Source organism: Colossoma macropomum, unplaced genomic scaffold (assembly GCF_904425465.1).
Source record: "Colossoma macropomum unplaced genomic scaffold, Colossoma_macropomum, whole genome shotgun sequence".
Taxonomy (NCBI): Eukaryota; Metazoa; Chordata; class Actinopteri; order Characiformes; family Serrasalmidae; genus Colossoma; species Colossoma macropomum.
Genome location: NW_023494793.1, coordinates 33,630,692 through 33,651,398, shown reverse-complemented (window position 1 = coordinate 33,651,398; position 20,707 = coordinate 33,630,692). Strand labels below are relative to the sequence as shown.

General features: G+C 38.9%; 1 protein-coding gene across 2 annotated transcripts; it reads left to right on the top strand.

The window, feature by feature from the left end:
- The first annotated feature begins 737 nt into the window (after positions 1-737).
- On the top strand, positions 738-19,772 carry gnai3 (guanine nucleotide binding protein (G protein), alpha inhibiting activity polypeptide 3). Of its 2 annotated transcripts, XM_036579305.1 has the most exons (9): positions 738-1,425; positions 7,899-7,941; positions 8,184-8,325; positions 8,441-8,598; positions 10,999-11,127; positions 11,239-11,368; positions 13,882-14,035; positions 15,680-15,892; positions 19,059-19,772. In XM_036579305.1, exons 1-8 carry the CDS (start codon positions 1,308-1,310, stop codon positions 15,868-15,870), a joined length of 1,065 nt encoding a protein of 354 aa, XP_036435198.1. In that variant the 5' UTR covers positions 738-1,307; the 3' UTR covers positions 15,871-15,892; positions 19,059-19,772. The 2 variants fall into 2 exon arrangements, with proteins under 2 accessions (XP_036435198.1, XP_036435197.1); XM_036579304.1 differs by having other exon boundaries at positions 10,999-11,368.
- Positions 19,773-20,707: the final 935 nt, after the last annotated feature.

The window sequence follows — 20,707 nt, the reverse complement described above, 5'->3', positions numbered from 1 at the left end:
GAAGTCCATCTTAGATTGACATTGAAATAGTTTCAAGTGCGCAAAGAAAATTGTATGCACATTTGGCCAACTACAGTTGGAAACTAGGCCAGCATCAGTAACAAGGGACTTTTTATGCTTATAGCACCTGCTGTTTGTGAGTTCCACAAGTGATTTCTTTGAAATTAGGCTGCCAGTAGCTACAAGCCCAGCAAAACCAGCAGCTTGAATTGTTGCACAAAAGAGTGAAATGTAAAAAACATGGCAAATGTGTCAAGGTAGAAACATCCAGTGTTCAAAACGTAAAGTTTAGCCTTTTATTATCCAATCCAGATTTAAACCCTATAGAGAACATTAGAATATTTGGCCTTACATTAACCACAAACTAGCTTGGCAGTGTTTTTCAACTGTTTAAAGCCATCAATGTTGAGTGGTACAACATTCAAATTTTGACTCTTCTTTCTGTAAAACGCTGTCTGTAAGACTTAAACATTTAAAGAAATCAAAGGGAAAATCTATCACATACCAAGTTGTTTAATCTATTTGTTTAATTCTTGCTAATTTACTAATTTACTGACTACTGATTTGTGGTTAAGACATTAAAACAATGTTCTGCCATTTTAGATTTTATATATAAAAATATAAATATGTATATAATCGTCTTAAAAGACAGGTAGAAATGTGGCGCTCGATCTCAGAGGAAACTACATTTCCCAGCATTCGGTAAAAAGCCTTTCCTCACGCTTTTCTGCATTTTTCCGAGCGGCCGCCGAGTGTGGACGGAGCGCGCGATCTGAAGGCGAGCTGAAGCGAACGGCCAACTTTCTTTGACAATTTAACCCATCCAGTCAAAACTTGTTTATATATACGTGCTGTTATTTGGACTGAATTAAACTGTTCTCAGTTGGGCTTTCAGCTCTTTTGTCGACCCCCGCGCTGCTTGTAAAGTGCAGAGCCGTATCATTGGTCACTTTTTTCACTCAGCAGAACACCCAGCTGGGCTGCTGGATCTTCTCCAACGAGCAAACGCATGCGGTTTCCCCGGAGCTGCCCGTCTTCGTGAACATCTGAGCTCCGTGTTTCCTCAGCCTCTGTTCTGAGGTGCACTTAAACGGCAGCTGCTGGTGTGTTTCGCTGCTGCTGCAGCTGCACGGCAGCTCGTCGCCTTGCTCTCCTTCCCATGTGAGGAGCCGTGCCAACGCCTTTTTTCACTGTGACACGCTTCGCTGTTCTGCGAAAACGGCAGGCAACGTTGGTGCTGCGGCCACTTTTCACTCTCTCGTTTCGCGTCTACGTTGGAGCAGCGAGCAGGCGGCTGGCGGCGAAACATGGGCTGCACATTAAGCGCAGAGGACAAAGCGGCGGTGGAGAGGAGTAAAGAGATTGATCGCAACCTGAGGGAAGATGGAGAGAAGGCATCCAGAGAAGTCAAACTACTGTTGCTCGGTGAGTGAGACGCTAACATGCTCGTGTGCTTCGGTTCAGTGAGGCCGGATGCCATGCCGACCAAATGACCGTTAGCTCTAGTCAGGTATAAACTGCTGAAATGTGGCTTGAATCTGTTTAGTTCAGACATATTGGCAGTCAGTGAGTCGAATTATGGGGTGGGCAATATAACGATATTTTATCGATATCGTGATAAATGATGTGACAGTATGCCTTTCTGAGCATATGGTGGATATCGTCAGTCTTGCAAACACTGACTGAATACGTTTCATACAGAGTAAGTAGAATTAGGCCTGTTTAATTGGATTAAGTGCAATGTAGTTTGTAAAACACTAAATAAAAATAATTGTAGTTATAGATTTATTTTTGTCATTATAGTATTTTTATATGTAGCACTACAGGGTCTATTTTGTCTGTTCCAACTTATTACATCTTAACAAAACTAAATATAATGATGCGTATTGTGTATATAGTACACCTCTAAGTCAAATCAACAAAGCCACTGATTGTGACTACTGTTTGTATAAAGCAAATCTTAGGGGAAATCTTTGAAGCCTGGAAACTCATCGCAGGTCACAGTGAGTTGGCCATTTTAAAAGAGCACATCTTGGTGGGGTTTCAAACCATGTCCTCAGCACCTCGTCTTTCTTGGACAGCAGGCTGCTGAACTTCTGCCATACATTTGACTCAGTGGTTACAGATGAGGATGGTGGAATAGGCCCACTATATGGGGGAAAGGCAAGCTGCTAGGTCAGTAACCTATTAGAGGAGTTAACTGGACCGTTGTTAATTTAACAGTCTATCAGCATTGACCAAGAGCAAGCAGTGTATGTGATGAACAGGGCGAGTTGATATAAATCACTGTTGTTGTTTTTCTTTAGTGTCAGACCTCAGCTATATATAACGCTCACAAATAACATAGCTGTAGTGTTCTCAACGATAGCAGTAGCCTTCTCTGCCTAAATTACAATAAAGCGCTGCTTGTGAGGCCACACGCCATAATTTGGAGAACCACAAAGTAGCAGTCCTTTGTATGCTTGGTTAACTGGACGGTTACAAGATGGGCAGGACTAGAATCACTTCTCTCTCTTTATTTGAGGTTTTGGTGCAAGGCCAGTTTTCTGTGAGAATATTCATAATGTTCTATTTCTGCTTACATTTTGAACAATAGGTTGACCAAGAGGCAAGTATAGTGTACACGTTGATGCACTAGGGCTGCAAAAAAGGCCTAAATATACTGCAGTTGTATTATGTTGTGTAGTATTGCATGGGAAAATGTACATTAGTCAGTGCATGAAAACCTAAAAACTGATCACCTGAGTTTGGATAGCTTGTTCTTGACTCACAGCATTTTCCAGTAGGATTGTATGATTTTGATCAACTAGAAGTCCTGACTGGGACAGCATATGTTGCTTTTTTCTAGGTAACTTTTTCAGCAAACAATAATTTCACACAGAAGATTTTGTAAGTTTTAATGACCTCGAGTGCTTTTTTGCAACACGGCACTCTCAGAAAAAAGGTACAAACCTGTCTCTGGGGCAGTACCCCTCTTGTCACTGGGGTGGTACCCTCAAGGGTACATCTTAGTACCTTTAGTCAGGGAACATAATTGTCCCATAATCCATTGAAAGTATATTTTCTAACTTTTACTGACTCCACACAGCCCGTCTCGTCTCCAGGCTTTTTATTTTATTGTTCTGTTTTAAAACATTAGGTTATGAAAAGATACAAATATGTACATTTCCACTGGGAAAAACCTACTTAAGGTACACACTGTTGTACCTTTGAGGGTACATATACATTGTTTGTGCCTTGAACAAAAAATGTACCTGAACAGAACCTTTATTTCTAACAGTGTGCAGAAAGCGCATACTAGGCCCACATACAAGTACAAGCAACAAGGTTCGAAAATAGACGCTGCTTATCTGGTAGTTATGTTTGGTAGCTGCATCCCCTGCTGTGTTAACCATGTTCATAGCGATTTTGTTGTCTGTGCTCATGTGGCATTTCATTGTTGGACAGCCCTTTTTTCCCCAGAAATTTATCTTCAGCTGAGACAAGTTGTGAGCAGCATGGAACTGCATTCTTCTTTCCTGTGGTATGCAGACTATGTAAAGATTACCTAACCTGCAGGAGCTACTCTGTGTTTATGATACTGTGTATTTGTCACAGTGTTAGCTGTTCTCAGTACTACGTTGTCCCGTTCTCTGCTGTGGTGCCTTTTGATGTTTGTAACTTGTTCAGTAATACCCTAGATACAGAGTTATCATTTCTGGATCAAAGTTGAACAGTCCTGTAACACTGAAGAGATCCAGATTCACCCACTGGTCAAAAAAACAGGAACATTGTGAGCTTTTTTTCCAGCTCCTTGGCTCTTGTTTAAACTGTGCAGCTTATTGGAGCATGTAAGGGCGCTTGGCTTATGCTCTGAATACATGAGACCACTGTGTGCTGGAAGCAGGGCGAGCTTTTCAATGAGCCCAATATTGCACGCTCCGTTTAGCCCAGAATGCAATTCGTAAATAAAGGCCTTTGCGAAAAGCACTGTCCAAACGTTTATCCTGAAGGACTGAGGTTTAGCTGGCCTGAGATCAGCTCTCCTGAGGAATGGGCTTTGGGTGCCATCACAATTACACACTAATTCTTTGTTTAACTCTGGTGTGTTGTTTAAACACTGTTAGCACTCGTTAATCTCTATTGACATCAGCAAGGTAATACAAATCAAAGCAGCAAAGACCATGTCTGTGTTGTAACAGACACTGATTTATGTCTTTGTTATGAATCAGTTTAGGATTTGATTTCACTAGCCTTCAGTACAGGGTTGTGGGAATGGGTTCATTCTCACAACTCTTGGGGAGTGCTTCCCTCTTTTGTGCGCCCCACCGCTCTCCTGACATCAGCAGTTTCGGGCCCATTGCTGCCGCTGAAGTCTTACCGCTGGACTGGAATTAATGTGCCGTGCTCAGTTTGTGGGGCGGTTTGCAGCTCCATCCAGCTTTTCGAAAGAATTCAAATCATTTTTTCTCCCCCAGTATAACCCACTAATTCTGCTTAGCTAATTCATTATGTCCAAGCTAGATTTAGATGCTAGATTTAGGAAATGTTCTTTGGTTTAAGGTGTGTTTAATTACTAAACCAGAAGATACAGAGGTGCATATATGCCATTTTATACAAAAAATAGGGGGGGGGGCAGGGGTGTATGTTTTTTTGCATTGGATTTTCATTTTCTTTCATTTTGTGGCACAGCAAGTCTTTCAGACTTTGGTGTTTAACAGACTTCAGATCATGCTTTGGTGATGCTCGTAGCCTGTTCTTATAAAAATGCTGTATGTTCTTACAAACATGTTAAATCTTTGTGCTCTGATAAATAGCCAGTGTCTGCTTTTGTCAGCAGTGCTATAAACCAAACAAAAATAAATTTAACATCAACGTTTTGACAAGTCTCTTCCTGCATGGTTCGTAGGAGGATATTGCTCTCTCATGGTTCATAGGAGGATATTAGGCTTACCTCTCTCCAGCCCTAGGGGACTTCTGGGCTGCCGTGTAGAACTGTCCACTGTAATAGCGCAATGTAAATCAAACTGAGCCGAATTCCTCAGCTGATCTCTATAATAACAGGGGCCTAAACCACAATGCAAATGCCACTGGCACTCACCATGTAATTACAGGGGCTATGAGGCTATTCACACGCCCATTCAAACCATTCACAGATGTTTATGGAAATTAATGTACTGTGACCACTGCGCTCACTCACAGTAAGGGACCTCCGATGGGTGTCTGTGTGCTTCAAGCAGGATTTATGCTGGCTATCAGTTACAAAAAAATGGCTAACTTTACCTGATGCTCTCTGATGCTGTTACTACTGTAGAATAGATGCTTGTTGTCCCTGTACTTTCCTCCATATCCCACATACTAACGTTAAGCTTGGATGTGGAATTCACAAAAGAGGTTTTCTTAAACCGTCCCACAAACACTCTGTCATCAGTAAGGGAATTTTCCTCCCACAAGTTTATGCTACACGAAAAAGAACTCTATAATAGAACTTGGAATTGCGTTTTTGACCCACAGATATGTAAAGAAACTGTATGTGCAGTGGCGCATCAGAGTCTTGGGAAGACTCTATATATAGTTCATATTATAATATTTTATTTCTGATTCAGGTTATATCCTCATGTGGCTGAAAAATGTAGGTGGAGTGCCTAATGATTTGCTTATTCTCTAGGCCCAGGTCTTATTCCATCATAAAGTAGGGATGGAAAACTTTTGCAGTGTACTGTACTTGTCATTGTGACCTCACTTGAGCAGGATTTAGGATGTTCCTCAATGGAGAAAACACATGGACTACAAGGCTCTATTATATATCTTTAGTTTTAAAGAAAGGTCGTGTCTGAGTTAGGGCTTGAAGGTAAATCTCAAAGCAGATATTGATACTGCAGTGATATTACAGTGTGTTTATTGACATTTTCATTGATTTATATGTCAGTAGATTTTTGTTGGAAAAATAAAGTACTGTGTGAAATTCAGAGACCACCCTTCATTTATTTAATTTCCAGTGGCCATTAAGTACAAAATATTTATTTTTTCAGCGAAGATCCAACAAAGTCCTAAAAGATACAGAGAAAATCAAACTCCTAACAACCATGCAAGAACTAGTAGACCACCATAACTGTCACCATCATAAACAGTATTGAAGGTTTCATCTTTGAGATAAAAGAGAAAATCAAGTTCCACTCTTGCTTCAGATCAGAAAAAATCCAAAGGTGTTTTTGTTTATGCATCCAATGTCTAAGACAGAACTTGTGGAAAAAATCTCTGCAGATTTCTTTGAAAAACTGAAGGCAAGTCTTCTGAAAAGAATGGCAGCTGTAATAAAGGCAAAGTGCAGACTTACTGATGTTTTTATATTGAATTTAGTCGTTAAAGCTTCTGTTTAATTTTCATTTAAATATGTGTTTTATGCTTTTTTTTTCACCAAAATTGAACTCATGAATGTTGTATGTTTTGAAAAATAAAAGAAGGGTAGTCTCTGACTTTTGCACAGCACTGTATGTTATCATAATCTGTTTATCCTAAGTTTGGAACAATTTTACTGTGGTGCTGAGAGAAAAAAATCTGATTTTCCATCAGTTATGCTAAAGTTATGCCTCACTTCATAATGCCTTACTTCATTAATGTGGCAGAGCAGTTAATATTCATGAACGTACAATGTCCCATTTCTTTTTCTTACTATTTCGTATTGATGTCTCTTTTAATGGAAGTAACATACCTCCCGTACTCTGTTTTAATTTTGCTCTGAATAACCCATGGCCTTTGAATTGTGCCAAGCCTTCATCAGATATGGCGGTGAGTCGGGCTGCTTTACTTAGAGGACAGCATGTTTGTGGTGTGGGCTCTTACAGAGGAATTTTCCACATGATTCCTCAATCCAGAGTTCATCTCTCATTCTTTACAAAGTATAGTGCAACAAAACAGCCACATTGCAAAGTTGTGACACAGTTTAGTTTTAGCACCAATGCAGAAGTATACTGATGTGTTACCCTGTTAACCAAGTGCTATGTGTCAAGTAAGACCACATGCTGCTATGAATAAATTATGCCATATGGTTTTTAAGGGGGTGGGAGGGGGCAAAGAGAGTCACTCTGTATATATGATTTATTCATGCTTTCTGGTAGCCTTGTATGGCCATCCTGAAACGCACAGGCTTTATGTTGCGGTGTAATTCTCAATACACATTAGTTTATACTTCAGTACAGTATGCTGTGAGTACATTAACTTTTATTACAGAATGGGTTCATGCCATCATGTACTTTGCATAAGAGGCAGTTGAAGTTTGGTCCATAACATAACATAAACAATAATTTTAAGTTGATTTAATATGTCTCAACCAGTATGAAATCAAACGTCAGTATTTGTAGTTCCGTGTCACACTAGATGTTCCATTTCTTTTGTTAAACCTCAGTGTTTTCCCACATAATTACTTCGTAAACTTGCCCATATCATAGATGCATACAGAATGAGAGGGCATGAAGTTGAAAATCTCTGTGCATTATGCACCCAATTCACTAAAAGCTTGTTTATGTCAAATATCTCTTTTTTCCTCCAGACTAAATGTGAAATTAGCTTTCAGAGTCAGTCATTAGACTTGGTTATAAAAGATCTATGTACAGTGTGCCCTATCTCTGTCATATCCTCAGGAGCAGTGGGGTTCAGGATACCAACATCAGACAAACCTTTCATCTGCCTGGCATTTAATCTCTGCGAATGGCAATCACAACCCAAAATAGACCACCTCATTCTCCTGCTCACGCTGGGCTTGTGATGTCGGAGACTCGAGTTGAAAGATCCTATTCATTCTCGGCAGACCTTACCCTGAGCATGTGATCCAGGGCCGGAGGGATATATTGTATTTATCAAACTAGATTGCCAATCCTTTGTGTGATGAACTGCTTCTTTTTGGGTTTTCTTTTCCCCAGGTGCTGGTGAATCAGGGAAAAGCACAATAGTTAAGCAGATGAAGTGAGTCTGTCAAACGATTAATGACGAATCTAAGAATAAGGCTTAAATCATATTACCTGCCATCACTGGTTCCAATACTTTAAACTTCATAGACAGACCAGACCTATATCACTCATTTCTGTAATGATACTTCAACCATTTTCCATTGTTCTCCTTGTAATTATTGAATAAAAAGTCATAAGATGTGGACGTCCATGAAGGGTAATATTCGTATAACCATAACATAATTGGTTTTGTCTCAGGATCATCCATGAAGATGGCTATTCAGATGAAGAGTGTAAGCAGTACAAAGTGGTGGTGTACAGCAATACAATCCAGTCCATCATTGCCATCATCAGGGCCATGGGCCGTTTAAAGATTGACTTTGGCGACCCTGCGAGAGCAGTGAGTTTTCTTGCCTTGAAACAGGAGCCTGCCATGTTGTTCCTCAGTATATGTGGTCCATTAGTGCAAGCCAAGCTACAATGCTGCTTTCTGACACTTTCCATTTGTTCTCCAGGATGATGCTCGTCAGTTATTCGTGCTGGCCGGTACAGCAGAGGAAGGGGTCATGACTTCTGAGCTGGCCGGAGTCATCCGCAGACTGTGGAAGGACGGGGGAGTCCAGAGCTGCTTTGCCAGGTCCAGAGAATACCAGCTCAATGACTCGGCCTCCTAGTAAGGGCGCGCTCCAAAACAGAAGACATCCAGCATGGTTTCATGTCAAACAATAGCTATAGTGTGGTTTACTAGGTTGCTATTTTGGTACATCAGGTTGTGATGTGCACCTTTTTTATTTGCCAGATAGGGAGGTTGAAGTCTAGCTGTTCGCTTGTAGTGGCACAAACCAGCATGACAGGAGAGTTAGCTAGCTATTTTCAGTGTTAAATTATGGAGATTAAAAAGGCTGTGAGTTTGAGGAAAACATCTCAGAACAAAAGGGTGTTGTGGCAAAAAAAGTCACATGCTATCTGTAGTGTGGAATGGGTTGGGTTTGTTTTTTTTTAACTGAAATAAACCTATGATTTCTTTAGGTTCAATATACCATTCTGATTGAGCATTAACATTAGTATTATTAATAGAGAATATGTTAGAATATATTAATATTATATATAAAACTGAGAATTACTTATTGTTCAATAACAATAGATGACAGATATATATGAAGTCTGTGTAAGAGAAAAAATAACCTTACACTATATGGTGTGGTTTGGGTTAGTTTGGTTGATGTGATGCAGCTTAACCAGTCTTGAACAGTCTTGATTAACTGCGTCCTTACAACAACAGTTTAGATTTGAAAGTTAATTGAAATGCATTGAAATATTGAACAAGAGCTGGGATCTTTTTCTATTTTTCATTTTTTTTTCGTCAAGTTGAGACATCTCCGCAGATGATAAGGAGTTGCTCAGATCGACTGAGACAAGATCGGTCTTGTTCTCAAGTGCAGCATTTTAGAATTTCAGTTTGGGAGTCTCCAGCTAGCTGCTTTAGAAGGGGAAGTGAGCTTTCAGAGCTACATTCCAGACCTCTTCTCTTTTCCTATTCATTCCCCAAAGTTCCAGTTCAACTTTGGTTTGGTTTCTTCTTGCCCTGTTTTTGGCTTTGGAATGGCCGGCAATGTTTCCAGTAATAATAATCAGGAGAGAACAGCTCTAACCACTGGGTGAATTCATACATTCTTTTACATTTACATGCCAAGTTCATCTCAGAGAGATGATGTGCTGCAGAAGCAGGAGCTAGGAACTTTCCTATTGTGAATAGCAGGTCTTTATTTTGGCAGCATTCCAGCAGAGCATTGGTCTGTGGTGAATGGTGAGATTAGGTGTTTAGCAGTCATGTCATCGGCTGAGAAGACAAGTAGCCTAACCTCTTCCTTTGCTCTCACTGTTTCCTTTTTTCCTCACTTTGTGTTCCTTTTTTCCCTTATTTATGTATTTGCAGTTACTAGAGAACTAGCTGGAGTTTTAACCTGTGCGATCATTTGCAGTAATGTGCATATTTCAAGAACAAAATATTGTTTGGCAAAAATATCATTTTTTCTCCTTGACCAAAATGTAATCATCCAAGATATATTTGATGTCTGAAGTGTGGTTCTGCAGTTTTTTACTGTAGCAACGGGGCTGTTGTGGTTAGCATGTAATGGAAATTTATACCCCACCAGTTAGTACTGTGCATGACTAAATCATCACATGCAGTAGACTCGCTTTTGTGGTTTCTGACTATCACAGACTGTTTTCTATGAAAATCGATTATCTCATAAAAGTCCACATCAGATCTAGATCAGCCGCCATTTTGAAGCTGGAATTTTATCTATCCTCTTGTGGAAAACTTGTATCTAATTTTGTGGATAATAGTTTGTCAGTGTCAGAAACCACATAAGTAAGTGTGTTTGAAAGTACTTAACAAGGCAACATGCTTTGAGCTAAGTGTGTGCTGATTTAGGCATGTTTACACAATACTAATTGGTGGTGGGTATAAGCTTCCGCTTGGTAGCTACCTTTACCTCATAGTTCTAGTGCCAAAAAAGCACACTTTAAACCCCGAACATGTCTTGGTTGACAGATGACATTTGCAGTAATGGAAAAAATATGTTAACTTGGTTTATGCCAAGCTAATTTTTCAATTTACTACCCTTACAAATTACAACTCTTTCATTCTTCTGTCTCTCTTTCTCCTCTTCCCTTCTTCCCTCTCTCTCATATCAAGCCATTGGTCCTGATCTCTTCATATCTCACCAAAATGTCAGCCCTTATTTAGTAGTTAATGTGTATTTTTTGATTTGTGAGGGATGTGATGTTTATTTTGCTTCTGAGCAAGCTGCCTTTGCCATGAGAAGGTTAAATGAGTGTTTCCATAGGATCATATTGGCTGTCTGTTCTGCCAACAGTGTTTTGATAGCAACAATTTATTTCTTTTTGAGTAGTAGTTACAAATTACTTATTGTGATGTCTTAACTTTAATTATTTTAATCATCTTCAATGACTTGAATCATTTGCCTTTTAAAACATTATATAATATGTATATTAATAAGGTTTCTAAGTGTGATCAATGTACTAAAAATGATTTCCCATCTCTCAGTTATCTAAATGATCTGGAGAGGATATCCCAGCACGGCTACATGCCCACGCAGCAAGATGTACTGAGGACTCGAGTCAAAACCACTGGCATCGTAGAGACGCACTTTACCTTCAAAGAGCTCTATTTCAAGTTAGTTAATCCTTCTTTGTTCCTAACTTTGCCTTACCTTTTGCAGCTTGTGAATGTGAACTCATGTTTATATATAAATATGCGTGTGTGTATCTGTGTGTGTGTTAACAGGATGTTTGACGTAGGTGGCCAGCGCTCTGAGAGAAAGAAGTGGATTCACTGCTTTGAGGGTGTTACAGCTATCATCTTCTGCGTGGCACTAAGTGATTATGACCTGGTGCTGGCCGAGGATGAGGAGATGGTACTGACTCCTTCCTCTAACTGTTACACCTCATTAGGGGTGGGAATCTCTAGGCACCTCACGATTCGATTCGATTACGATTCAGAGGGCTGCGATGCGATTATAAAACGATTATCGATGCATCTTTTTTTTCTATATAGCATTTATATTTTCTCACTGTGCGAGCTCAGGTTTCGAGTTCAAGTTTCAAGTTTATTTGTCACTTGCACAACATGTCAGGACATCTATGCATTGAAATGCTTGTGGTGAGGCTCAGCTAATCACTCTATAGAAAGTAAATAAGTAAAAATAAAAACAAGAAAAAACAACTGAAATATTAAATATACACAAAATATACACAGAATATAGAAATAATATACATTTTAAAGTGACTAAGTGACTCGGTGTTATTGTTATTTAAAATGACTTGGTACTTTTAAAGCAAAGTATTTGTAATGATCCATAATGCATTTACTTCCAATATCTTTTTTAATGAAACAAATGGAAGTGATGTGGTAAGTGAACTAGAAGGCTCTCATTCAGTGCTCCTGTTTGGAGCATGAGAAGTTGCTGCTACTCATCTGTGATAAAATGTGCAGTTATGGTGAAATAAGGTCCAGTGGTGATGGATGTCCACGCAGCACATGTTACAGCTATTCTACCCGTTTTCTTTAGTGATTTTATAACTTCGGTTTTGGTCTCGTTGTAGAGACGGGGGGGGTCGCTGTGTCAGTAAAGTATCTTTGAGACGGGTCATGTGCAACATAGCGCGAAAGCCCTGTTTCACAACGACTGAGAATTGCCGTGCAGACTACAGGTCACATAGCAGCGATGCGTTATTCGCATTTATAAGCACTGCAGTTGGTTTCCTGGTACATTAAATCTGCAACGAGAGACTGTCACACACTAGAAAGTGGCGAAGCTGAAGACAGCATCTCTTTCGAATTCACCTTAAATGGTGCCACAGTCACATTCGGTGCCTCAGTCAGAATTTAAGGTGGAACGGGTAAATTCGAACAAGAAGCTGGAGAATAAGACGCAACTTCAGCCTCGTAAAACGGTTGAACTTTGAGACATTTAACTGATCAACTTCTTAGGAAAGGTTTTCTGGCGGAGATGGGAGGAAAGCGGCTGTAGCTGAAGCTTGAAGCACAGCAAAGTAAATCTGCGTTTTCGTTTATATTGTTTACTCTATACTAGGACATTATAACATACTGAGACATACTGGACATTAAATGTTGCGGCTCCTGTTGCAGCGCGACTGTCCGGGCGCTGCACTTCCGCACTTCCAAGTTCCGCCTTTTGTGTTCCGTCAACATTACGTTATAAATTAAATATTTAGAAAATCAATTTTTGACATTTGTGAATCGATTCAGAATCGTGCACGTCCGCATCGCGATGCATCTAAGAATCGATTTTTTCCCGCACCCCTACACCTCATACAGCTACACTTGGCTCAAACTCACATCTAGAGTTCTTAGTCTGTTAGTTTGCAGCCTTAGTAGCTGAATGGAATGTGGACCAGCTGACAAACGCCTGATAAAATGTGGGAATTAAAACTACAGTGCACCTATAGTACAGTGTATATCTAAGACGCACTCATACATATTGCAAGGCTTATGACGAATGGTATCCCGTCATCCCAGGGATGTTGTTTAAACCATGCTGCAACCATGGGATGCTGCACGGGTTATTAACTTGCTAAATTTAATATACAATACCAATATTTAATCCAAAAACTATTTTAATTTGCTTAATAAGTAACATTTCTTCAGTAAATTTCCATTAGCCCGTTAGTGGGAATTCCTATGTAATATTAGCATCAAGCTAATGAACATTAAACATGGACATTCAAGTGACATTTTTCGCTTTGTTGGAGTTTTACAGTCTCTCTGAAGTCTAGTTGAATATGGTTGTACTATTTACAGACTGCAGTTGAGTACTTCTTGTATATAGTAAAATCTTGTAATTTAACCTTTTCAGACCCAAATTATATTCCAGGGCACAAAAGTGTGATCTTGCTTTATTCTTATTCTGAAGGTAACCATAAATGATGATAAATCAAAAAAGTGACGTTTTAAAGCATTACATATTTAGCTACAGAGCGTTTCATACAAATGATGTCATATGTAAGCACATAAATGTATTTATGGACCATAGATTTGTTTGTATGCATCATGTGTCTGCGTGTATGCACATGTGCATGTGTGCTAAGCATGTATTTTGTGTATTGCTATCTGACATTTGCTGTTTTTTTTGGGAATCTATGATGTGGTACTGCAGAAATTCAAGAAAGAAATGTGTAAACAAACATGTCCATCTGTTAATAAACACCTTTTCTGGGTATTTTTTAGTAATTACTTTGTTATTTCCATGTAAAAAAAAACAAAACATATGTTCCACGAAGAGCCAGAAAAACCAGGAAGCATTGTTAACATGTGATGTTACTCTGTTGTGAATTGCCCTTGCAATCAGGAATAATTTAGAGACGTTACTCAGCCTTTCTCTATGAAAATGTCTTTGTCTGTCTGTAGAACCGAATGCATGAGAGCATGAAGCTGTTCGACAGCATCTGCAACAACAAGTGGTTTACTGACACTTCCATCATCCTCTTCCTCAACAAGAAGGACCTGTTTGAAGAGAAGATCAGGAGGAGTCCTCTTACTATCTGCTACCCTGAGTACTGTGGTGAGTATTGGGTTTGTTACCATTTTGATTACCATTTTGAAAGTACTATAATTAAAATGATGGCAAGCCTTGGCTAGTTACAGCCAGTTTTACTTGTTCTGATTCGATGCTTTGCTCAGAATTTAAGGAGCAGTGAATTGCAAAGAAAATTACACTGACATGAACAGGCGTAATTTTCAAATAACTAAGAAGTCAATAAGTAGAATTCTGAAGTTTTTTTTTTTACTTATTCAGCATATGAAAATTATGTTGTAATGCATTGCGGTGAATTCAAAATAGAATATACTGTAATACATTGTATGTCCAGATTTTGTAGACCTCTGCTCATCCAACGTTTCTTCTGAAAACAAGGGGGTTTGCCCTGCTCCCCATCACTCCAGAGGTGCTCCATCACTCCAGAGAACGCAGTACCACTGCTGCACAGTCCAGTGCTGAGGAGCTAGCCGACACTTAGCATCATGCATGATGACCTTATGCTCATGTGAAGCTACACCAGATCCATTGGCCACATCTATTGGCAAAGCTTTTATTTGGGGACTGAACAAGCTGTGTGTGCGCTTATTGAACTACCCTTGTCAGCAGTGGGTGAACCTTAAAGTGGGTGAATTTACTAATTAGAAGAAGTGTCTGAATATATTTTTTCATAAAGTATATAGTTTCAGTATGTTACATTTTTTGCAAGTTCCAATTTGCGTTTTATACATGAATTATTTCTCTAAGCCAGGGTTAGTAGTAACTCTCAAATGAAAGTTTTCCTGTTTTAAATCCAAGGCTGCTATTGCCAGTGTGAAAGCAGACCATTTTCTATCTGAACTCCAACAAAAACGTAATAGAAGTAAATGTTAGATAAAAAGATTAAATATGGTATTAAAATCCCACGGTTTGTGCTGGAACCTGCTTGTTTAGCTCTGACATGCACTCAAACCTCAGACAGCACACTTTGGCCTCAGTCCGAATTCCTCTTCTTTCAGTCACAAATAAGTTTCTGTTATGAGCCAGTTTAGACCCACTCATTCCCTGCCTGTTAGGCCTGAAAAAATGAAGAATTATTGCTTGTTAGAACTAATAAAATAGGGGATAAATATCCGTGGTCGTGTTTTTACAGTGTAGCGGTAAAAGGCATATCCTGGGGCTGCTTCATGCTGTGGAAAAATGTCTGTTTGTGTCTGCTAGTCATCATCCTTCATCCTAGAATGGAAGCTCGTACTTGCAGTGTTTCTCCTTGGGGATGGTTTAGTATTTCACTCCATCTTTGTAAACATCAAAGATTTATTGCAGTTTACCTGTCTTGAGTGTACTTTTAAATACACTGTCAAGACAAGGAAGAACCACAGATAATTCAGGCAAGGGATGTCTACCGCTTTCTTGTGTGGTTACTTGGATGTTTAGTTCATCAGTGGAGCTATGGTCGGAATAGTAATTAGATGAATGTTATGACAGTTCAGCTGTGGGAAATGCCTTGGAGCAGATATTTCAGGTGTTTCTTTCCTTTGGCTCTTTGCCAAGACTGAAATAGCTGTCTTTCTATGTTTTAACCCTGTCATTACTCATTGTTTTCCAGGACCAGCAATACTTTGGTGCTTTATATTTTCTTCATGCTTCGCTTCTCTGATTATGACGAATCTCCTGGGTTTCTCTGGTCAGGTTCCAACACGTACGAGGAGGCAGCAGCCTACATTCAGTGCCAGTTTGAGGATCTGAACAGGCGGAAGGACACCAAGGAGATCTACACCCACTTTACCTGTGCCACGGACACCAAGAATGTGCAGTTTGTCTTTGATGCAGTCACTGACGTCATCATCAAAAACAACTTAATCGAGTGTGGACTCTACTGAAGCATCATGTTTTAGTGCCAAGGTATGCTCAACAGCTCATAGTAGCCCAGTGTTGTTGTTGTAGCTATAGCAGGTTAGTGACTAATATGAGAGAAGTAGTGTTAGACATTCAGTCGGCCAAAAAGCAGAGGAAGCTTGCACCTACTTAGACTTTAATACAGTTATGCACTTTTTTAAATATTTAAATGTTCAACCCCTTAAATACCAAAAAAACAGACAATGGGTCCACAAGTCACTTCCTCACACTTATAATTGCATAACTTACCTGTTTGTTTTATGGCAGTTACCGAATAAGTAATAGTAGTTTATGAATAACAAGCCTAGGGGGTAAATAATGTTAAATATTCATTTAAATTGAACTACAGTTTGAAAATCTACATAGATACTGTGTAATTGCAATCATTTGTTAGAACTCTGTGTGTTTTGGAATGCACTGCTGTGAGTAACACAACAGTGTATGGTCAAACACACAAAGGCTGCTGTGATATCTAATGTCATGGACAGGGTTGGAAGGATTACTTCAAAAATATATTCTGTTACAGATTATTGACTACCCCTCAAAAATGTGGATTAGGTTATTAATGTAATCTGATTACTTTCTGTTACTTTTGGATTATTTGTCTTTAATTAAAGACGTATAATTCAATAAAGAAAAGAGGAAAAATTATTTCAGCAAGTCTTTTTAACGAGATTTTAACTTAACACACACCAAACAGAAAAAAACATACTGTCTTATGAAAGAGAATGATAGATTATAGGTGACTTAAATATTGTGCCTCACAGAAACAGTCAGTGGTCTCACATTTAGGCAATCGCCCAGATCTAAGTGGAGCAATATATGGAAATATTTAAAACATAGAGATGATGAATTTGTGGAACAGTACAATTTGTTTGTTGTTGAAGTTTAGAAATCAAGCTTTGAATATACATGTCTAAACTTCAGTCTAATACTAAAAGTTCCTAGAGTAAAAATAGGGGAACAAATCAAAGGCAGTATAGTTAAAAACTGTAGTCCTATTGAGGAACCTTTCCTTATTTTTGCCCTTTTTTATTAAAGATCTGTTGTTTATCAAGCGGGGCAGCACAGTGGCGCAGTGGGTAGCGCTGTCGCCTCACAGCAAGAATGGCCTGGGTTCGATTCTTTTCTGTGTGGAGTTTGCATGTTCTCCCCGTGTCTGCGTGGGTTTCCTCCCACAGTCCAAAAACATGCAGTCAGGCTGATTGGACATGCTAAAATTACCCCTAGGTGTGTGTGTGTGTGAATGTGTATGTCTGTCTGCCCTGCGGTTGACTGGCGACCTGTCCAGGGTGTATCCTGCCTTCCGCCCAATGACAGCTGGGATAGGCTCCAGCACCCCACCGCGACCCAGAAGGATAAGCGGTTTAGATGGTGTATGTATGTATGTATGTATGTTTATCAAGCCAGAGTGAAAAGATCAATCTGGTAGAAATCTTCTTTTGAGACTCCTCATCAACAATGTAATAATAAATAGAGGTCATTTTAAAACAGCTGACTGGCCATTGTGTGTTTTATCTGCTAAAAGGCTGTATTAGTTCATAAGGTTTTTATGTTGGTGCATCGTGTTCGGACTGTGATGATGGTAATTTGTAGACGCTCCCTAATCAGCTCTCAGCAATTTCAGCAGCTTACACAAATCAACATGTTTTCTGAGTTCAAAAGGCATTAATTTCACACAAAAATTAAGTGGGAGCTGATCGTCTTAATTAGAACTAATGATAACTTACACATATTAACATTTTGCATACATCATTGCAAAACTACTGAAGAAAGAAACCATACAAGTGAAAAAACAAAACTAACTTTGCTGCTCACAAGGCTTAATTTGCTAAGTTAAAAGCCGTCATTCATTCGGAATCATACCAAAATAATCAAATCAAATAGAATTTTCTTTTTCTAAAGCATTGTAATCGAATTTAATTGTTATGAGGACACTAGGCATGTAATACCTTTCCTTTTATCACAGTTTATAACATTATTGTGATGTTGTATTCATTTAAAAAGCTACATGTTTAAAGCTTAATAACATTAAATTCATTACATTCTTAGTCTCATTTTCTGTGTAGGTGGTTAACATGTATTATATGTGCAACAAAGTATCATTAATAAAAAATTATGAACTAAAAACTCCCACATAATGATGCTCACAGCGAGTATAATTATCACAGATTATCAAGATTTTTACAATTCGGACTGGTGCTGTAAACCTCTGCACTGCAGCCCTTTTGGAGAACTGTGAAGTGTTCCACAAAATAATTCTAAAAATTTTAATTATATAATCATAAATGTGCGTTTAGTTGTGACAGTGCTTAATGTGGAAGTCTGTACTTTTTAAGTACTGTTATGATAATAAGCCACCGCTGCAATAATGCTGATTTCTACTAGAGTCTTAGTGGCATTTCCCATGTTAAATTAGCATCAAGCTAATGGTTTAATGCAACACAGATCCAGCCTTTGCACGGACGTGTACAGCTTTTAACAGATATTTAGGTAACGTATTTGTACTATCTGTGAATCTTTCAGTTAACATTTTTTTAAGCTTCACTTTGAATATTACTAGATTAGCTGTCTGCCGAGCTGCTTGGTAAACAAAACCGTGTACTTATGTAGGGTATGTTTACTGTGGTTTTGGACATCTTACTTCATATACACAGAATCTGTGACTGCAAACATACATGTTTTTGTAAAATCCTGCATTTTTCCTCCTCCATTCCAGACTGACTTGAATGTTCATCTTTTTTGAATGAGGTTCTGGGTCTGGGAAAAAAGGTTCTGGGACCTCTTCTCTCTCTGCCATGCTGTGGTTGCACGAGCTATGCATGTTTACCTGCTCTGATCTGCCTTATTATGTGATCAGATCGTGACAGCGGGGTGAAGCTGCAACTCGTTTCATGATATTACAATGACATTTGTCCTCAATAACATTACTGTGCATGTTCAATATCTCAGCATACTAAATGACCAAATACCAACACATGTTTAGAGGACAATGAATTACACCCCAGTTGTTTAGTGCTGTAGATGAGGCTTTATCTGTGAGGTCTTAGAAACCAGTTAACAGTTGGATAACTGTAACAGTGTTGTAGGTGCTGTAGTATATTCCTCTTATGTAAGGGCTCCTAATCAAAGAATTTAAATTACTGCCTCTCTTTTCCTTTTATCATTATAGTCACTGAACGTAGTGGGACTAATGGAAGCATGCCTGATTGGATGGATATCACTGGTGCTGCCTGTAGCGGACTCCAGTCAGTGGGGGACGATGACTAGATACAGACTGCTGCTACCATGCTGCATATACACCGTAGTTCTTACTGTGCATTTTGGAGAGACTCTCTTAAAACCCCACATCTGTCGGCAGTCCTTACATTTGTCTTTCTTTAATTCCTGTTGCAACGTAGTGAGGTCAAGATGGGTGAGTGTTTTCTGTTCATGTTTTAATTACCAGGTTCACTCCAGCCATTGGGTATTACAGTATACAAGGTAAATGAAGTAGTTCTATGCACGCATTGATTAAAAATCCCAAAAACAATAGATGGCATCAACATACAACATGTTCACATCTGTTAGACTGTTACCACCTTGGAAATTTGTTTTCCTTGAGATGCATCAGCTCTTTTTCTAAAAGAGGAATATCTAAGTATCATCCGCTACATAACTGTGATTTCACAGCTTTAGAGCAGAGGTTCCCAACCAACGGGCCGTGGGTTGTTTTAGTACCGTGGTGAGCACTGGGGAGGTTAGTAGCCTGACTGATAAACTCCACCATTTATTATCATTATTGTTAATGTAATTAATGTTAGTATTTTTATTTATGGTTAAGTCTTGATATTAAAAATGTCCATAAATTAACTTTTAAGGGCCTAAATCCTACCTATTACATGTATTTCCTTATTTTCTATTGATGTCCACTTGTAACATTTGTACCAGTACAAGACATTCAATTTACATGACAATTTTCCAACCTGTTTATCCCTTGGACAGCAGGTTGTTTTCATTACTGTGCCTTTAACACTGATCTGTGTAAATGATCTCTGTTCTGATTGACTGTCCTGTGTTATGCTTCGTTCAAATAGCTGTCCTCCCTGAAACAGTCTTTTTAAATTCAGTGTGAATGGCCAGGCTAAACCACTGTGGACAGAACAGATAATTTTATGTAAATGTTTTGCTTTCTGTAACATCACAAACACTGTTAATTGAAAATAGGCTGATTTTGCAGGTTAGTTCTTATATATTGTCTGTATAGACTGAGGGAGTGAACAGTACATTTTGAAACAGTAACATTGTTTTTATGTTACACCAGTTTCATTTCAGTGAAGTGAGGAAAAGTGAGTTTGCGTAATACCGGCCCTTTAAGTAATAATACATTTTTCAATATATTGAATGAGGCTATTGAGCTAATTGTTTACGTCATCATTTGTAAACAAAACATCCCCCCTGTGCACTCAGATACACCCCCACCCCCCACCCTCAATGGTATGTCAGAAGTGGTGTGGGCAGCAGTTCGGTCAGTGAAAAGGTTGGGACCCCTGCTCTAGAGCACGTCTTATTTTTTCTCAACAGTTGTATATGTAAGTTATTGATATTAAGATTCAGCTTTTAATCCTTTCATCTTTTCGAACCAGGTTTCAGTGGAACCAAAACACATTAAGCTGTGTACTTTAGCTGAGCATTTGATTCTTAATGACTGTAGCTTCAGTATTTCAGGTTTGAAGTTTGGCGTAGATTTAATGATCACTCTTATTTGCTTCATCACTAGAAAGAAAGTTGTAGCTAAGTACTTTTGCTTATTTTTGACTTTTGTTCTGTTTCTCTTTGACA